This window comes from Physeter macrocephalus, chromosome 11, assembly GCF_002837175.3.
Source record: "Physeter macrocephalus isolate SW-GA chromosome 11, ASM283717v5, whole genome shotgun sequence".
Classification (NCBI taxonomy): domain Eukaryota; kingdom Metazoa; phylum Chordata; class Mammalia; order Artiodactyla; family Physeteridae; genus Physeter; species Physeter macrocephalus.
The window spans coordinates 18,206,563-18,212,345 of NC_041224.1; the positions used below are offsets into that span (position 1 = coordinate 18,206,563).

At 35.3% G+C, this 5,783-nt stretch overlaps 1 protein-coding gene across 1 annotated transcript in view; it reads right to left on the reverse strand.

The window, feature by feature from the left end:
- Nucleotides 1-1,639: 1,639 nt before the first annotated feature.
- SPAG6 (sperm associated antigen 6) overlaps nucleotides 1,640-5,783 on the reverse strand; it is a 72,913-nt gene continuing 68,769 nt past the window's right edge. The window contains exon 11 of the mRNA XM_024129712.1: nucleotides 1,640-1,958. Within this exon, the coding sequence (XP_023985480.1) occupies nucleotides 1,889-1,958 (70 nt within the window). The 3' untranslated portion in view covers nucleotides 1,640-1,888. The remainder of the gene's footprint in view (nucleotides 1,959-5,783) is intronic.

Here is a 5,783-nt window from a genome sequence, read left to right on the forward strand (position 1 = left end):
TCCTCTAGCACAAATAGAAAATATTTTTTTTAAGTCTCATAATAGACTTTGCAAAGAATAAAGAAAGCTTCATTTTGCTTTAAGTGTTTTATGTCAAAAACCATTTCATAGCATATATTTTCCAAATTGCATATGAACAACTTAAAGCACCCATTCAAATTCCACTAAATATTTTTATTTTTCTTAGCTTAAAACTATTTGATAAGTATGAAATGATTTAAGAAGTGAAAAATTTCAAGTACAACATACAATAGCAAGAAATACATAATAGGAAATTCACCATTCCCATAACATTTGAGGGGGTCTTATAGCAGATGGACTAATTTCTGTCATTATTAATGAAGAAAGATGGAAACCACCTTTATTTTCTCAGTTTGTTAAAAGGTTCATAAGAGAAGCTGGGCAGGCAGGAAGGAGAGAAAGGGAAGCTACAAAACAGGATAAAGATTACATTTTCTTATGCAATGGATCTAAGAGATTACTGCAAGGAAACAAAATAGGCCCTTTTCAAAAAAAACTGCAGGCAATTCTAGACTGATACAAGGCAAAAAGAAATGGGGTAATCTTGGGTATGATGAAATTTAAAAATATACAACAAAGCTATGTACTGTTAGGAAATGATGACAGAGATGAATCCAGAAAATACCAAAAATAAATGGGTAGGTTTCTTTTGAGAGGGAAAAAAAAGAGTCTGAGAAGGAAACCTGAAGGCCAACCAGACTGGAAACAGAGTGTCCAAGGGGCTCTCTGGTTACTATTTACTTCCTCTCCAGGCCTCCAGGGGAGATCACTGTAGGGAATGTCCTTTAGATTAAAAAAAAGACACAGTTGCCAACTACCCAAGACTCTTGAGTCTAATCACATATTCTCCAAGGTCAGAAACACTACATAGGAAAAATGAAAAGGACAGTTCTAATGCTGTTTTATTTAAAATTTTATCACAACTCCCTCTTAACCTCCTTTCAGCTCCGTTTGTGAAAATGTAAAGTCTGAGTCGGGCAGTATTCTTTTCAAATTTGTCCTTAAATCCCTGAAAATCTGACTTTTGAAACCTGGGAATGTGAAGCTAGGACAAGGCAACACTGAGGACCCATTTTATTTGCTTGCTTCCTTGTTTATTCATGGGCAGGGCTAGACTAAGAAGAAACCTTGCAATGAAAATGGAAAGCATGCCTGCAATAGTATAGTGCTTAATATTGACTTCTACCCCATCCAGCCCCAGGAAAGGTAAGGAACAGTTTAGGTAGGGTAAGAAGAGGTTTAGGAAGCTTAGGATGAAGAGGAGACTTCCTAAATTTTAGGAAAACCTGGCAGATTATCGATAGATTCCATGTGTTCGTTCGGCTAACACATTTGTGTAACCAGCATCAGTATGTCTTTCAAATGCCCTGTACTTTGTCATCAGTGTCCTCTTCAGCTAGTACTTCCCTTGGATATCCTACTGTGGAATTTGCAAGGCCAGCCTTCCTTGCCTGTGCGGAATTGGCAAAATAATTAAGAGTTTTTGAACACCATCTTTCATCTGTATCTAGTTGGAAGGGGTGTATATGTGTGTGTGTGTGTGTGTGTGTGTGTGTGTGTGTGTGTGTGTGTGTGTGTGTGTGTGTGTGTGTGTGGTCTTTAATGGAACAATAAGTAATGCCTTAGATCTTTTAATGTCTTTTTAAAATTTACCTTTAGAGCGTATCCTATGCAAATGACCATGAATAGTTCCTCATACATTCAAGCCACTAATTTTTAAAGTATTCCATAAATTTAGAAAATATCCAAAGGTTTTTCACAGTGAATAAATCTAGAATGTATTTAGTTCAAATATTTAGAAAGAGCTTTAACAACTGTCATTCATAAATACTCTGCTGTGAATTCGAGTATAAAAATGTAACTTTGCTCAGTTAGTAAGTGGTTGATAGCTGTCCACTCTCTGCAGAAGTATATCTGAATATCCAGGAGAATAATACCTGAAAAAGAAAATTTTCTATTAGATCTCTGTGAAAAGATTCAGCACAGTAGGCAAAAAAGATTTAATATAAGATATTTATCTGAAATAATTCTTTGAGTGAAACCTCTAATACACTGACCAGTTACGCTCCAGGAATGCTTTGTGCATGAGGGTAGAGATGATCAAGGAAGAGAACAACAGCTCACAAGACTGTGCCAGATAAACAGCAAACGTTTAAGGGATATCAATGCAATGGCAAAGAAGGCGTATTTTCAAAGCCAGGAACCTGGATCCAGTAACAGTATTTTATTACAGAGACTTTGTTTTCATTATGTCAAGTGACTGATGTTGCTTTCATGATCATAGCTAATGGGTTTTTTTTGTAAGTTAGACAACACAGTCGATCATTACTAATCAACTTCCGCATTCTGACTACCCTACGGATTATTCTCAATGTATGTTTTTTTTAAAAATTTATTTATTTATTTATGGCTGCATTGGGTCTTCATTGCTGCACGCAGACTTTCTCTAGTTGTGGCAAGCGGAGGCTACTCTTCGTTTCGGTTCACCGGCTTCTCATTGCGGAGGCTTCTCTTGTTGCGGAGCACGGGCTCTAGGTGCACGGGCTTCAGTAGTTGTGGCACAAAGTCTCAGTAGTTGTGGCTTGTGGGCTCAGTAGTTGTGGCACATGGGCTTAGTTGCTCTGCGGCATGTGGGATCTTCCTGGACCAGAGCTCGAACCCATGTCCCCTGCATTGGCAGGAGGATTCTCAACCACTGTGACACCAGGGAAGCCCTCAACGTATGTTTTAATCAGATCTGGCTACCCATAAAAACAAAAATTTCTGGGAGTATAATTCACATTAAACAGCTATTTAATAAATAGTTTACAAATACTTCATCATACTAACCTAGGAAACAAATCCTTTTCGTTGGTTTTGGGCATCCATAGTACTATAAATTTACCTTTATAAATTTATCATTTTATAAAATATATAGTATAAAAGTATTATATATATTGATTAATGCATTGTGAGATGCTTCATATACCATGAAAAGAATTTACATGCATATAAAAGTATGTCAAATAAAATTTGGCAGACATTCTAGAATACACTAAATGGATAAAAAAATCTATTAAGTGTAATTTAAAATTTTCTAAAACATTCAAAATAATTAAACCTCCTAAGGTGTTTTCTCCAAATAAAACCTAATGTTCAAGACTTGCTTTATCCTTTGTTAATACTCTTTATCTATCCTCAGATGCTTGACTTAAAAACTCATAATTTATATTACATTAATTTCTTCCACAATTTGTCAAGTTAACGTGGATAAAACTGTGTTTTCTCAATAGTGTTTTCTCAACAGTGTGCTTATAGGCAGTCATAGGTAAACAGATACATACATACATACATACATACATAAAGAGCTACCTTAAAGAATCTCCACCAAAGGCCTCCTACCCTTGAAAAAAATTGTCCCTCAACAGTGAGTCTCTTCAAAGTATTCCTAAACCAAGGAAGTTACAACTGCTTCTCTCTGAGTTAGTCACAAATTTTAAGCAGGCCTCACCTTCCTGCGTCTTATAAATGTGTTAGACACGAGATAGGTACTTTTTATAGAAATGGTAGAAAGTGGATTTAGAAAAACCAAAACTTTAAATATTGTGCTGTTTCATATCGTAGCCACTAGCTACATGTAGTTCTCGAGCCCTAGAAATATGACTGAGGAACTGAATTTTTATATTTAATTTTAATTAAAAATATTAATAACTGATATTCAGTTAATTAGAAAAATTTTAGGTGTGCTTGGAACAACTTGTGAATCTACTTTTTCACCTGTAAACTTTATATAATCTAAATACAGATCACGTATTTCCAATGAAATTTAATATCTGAATTGAGATGCACTAGAAGTGATAAAATACCCACCAGATTTCAAAAACTTAGTATAAAAAATGTAAAATAGCTGATTGATAATTTTTATACTGATTACAAATTGAAATTATAAAGTTTAGATATATTGGGCTAACAAAAATATATCATTAATATTTATTTACCCTGTTCCATTTTACTTTTTAAAATGTGGCTACTAGAAAATTTTAAATGACATATGTGGCTAATATTATATTTCTGTTGGACAGTATTGCTTTAAAATAAATGTCCCCAATAAATAAATTAGGACCTACCTATAATTCTTGAGGTTTTACCTGGCTAATTGCCAAGCTAATTGCCACTGTATACCTGTCTCCCCAGGGACCTCAGCAATGCCACAATCTCCAGGATTCCCCACGGGGAAGGAAAAGTGCTCAGGACTTACACTTCTTACCCTCTCAGCAGGGTGTACATTTATCACTACCTAACTTCTCATAAATGCATACAGACCACGTATGTATCTCAGTGTATGGACCCATAAATAAGTACATCAAGTTACCCATTAACTGTTAGAAATCCCATTCCAGCTAGAATCTGTCTGATGCTAAGGAATTCTTTTTGGGTTTTTTTTTGGTCTATTTTTATTTAAGGAAACTTCATACTGTTTTCCATAGTGGCTCCACCAATTTACATCCCCACCAACAATACACGAGGGTTCCTGTTTCTCTACACCCTCTCTAGCATTTATTATCTGTAGACTTTTTTTTTGATTCTTTGTACATTTGTCTTCAGAATGTACTCCAAAAATGGATTTATATTTAAAATATTGTGTTCTTAAGTCACTTAAGATAATTACTTTTACAAACAATAAGAAATTAGTAAAATTGACTTCTGTTTCTAAATTCTTAGGAATTGCTGGGATTTTTTTTCTATTTGACTTAATTTTATTTTTAAATTTTTTAATTTAATTTTTTTATACAGCAGGTTCTTAGTAGTCATCAATTTAATACACATCAGTGTATATATGTCAATCCCAATCACCCAGTTCATCACACCCCCACCCTCCACCCCCGCTGCTTTCCCCGCTTCGTGTCCATACGTTTGTTCTCTACATCTATGTCTCAATTTCTGCTCTGCAAACCAGTTCACCTGTATCATTATTCTAGGTTCTACATATATGCATTAATATACGATAGTTGTGTTTTTCTCTTTCTGACTTAACTTCACTCTGTATGACAGTCTCTAGATCCATCCACACCTCAACAAATGACCCAATTTCATTCCTTTTTATGGCTGAGTAATATTCCACTGTATATATGTACCACATCTTCTTTATCCATTTGCCTGTTGATGGGCATTCAGGTTGCTTCCATGACCTGCCTATAGTAAATAGTGCTGCAGTGAACATTGGGGTGCATGTGTCTTTTTGAATTATGGTTTACTCTGGGTATATGCCCAGTAGTGGGATTGCTGGATCATATGGTAATTCTATTTTCATTTTTTTAAGGACCCTCCATACTGTTCTCCATAGTGGCTGTATCACTTTACGTTCCCACCAACAGTGCAGAAGGGTTCCCTTTTCTCCACACCCTCTCCAGCATTTGTTGTTTTTAGATTTTCTGATGATGCCCATTCTAACTGGTGTGAGGTGATACCTCATTGTAGTTTTGATTTCCATTGGTCTAATAATTAGTAATGTTGAGCAGCTTTTCATGTGCTTCTTGGCCATCTGTATGCCTTCTTTGGAGAAATGTCTATTTAAGTCTTCTGCCCATCTTTGGACTGGGTTGTTTGGTTTTTTAATATTGAGTTGCATGAGCTGTTTATATATTTTGGAGATTAATCCTTTGTCCATTGATTCGTTTGCAAATATTTTCTCCCATTCTGAGGGCTGTCTTTTCATCTTGTTTATGGTTTCCTTTGCTGTGCAAAAGCTTTGAAGTTTCATTAGGTCCCATTTGTTTATTTTT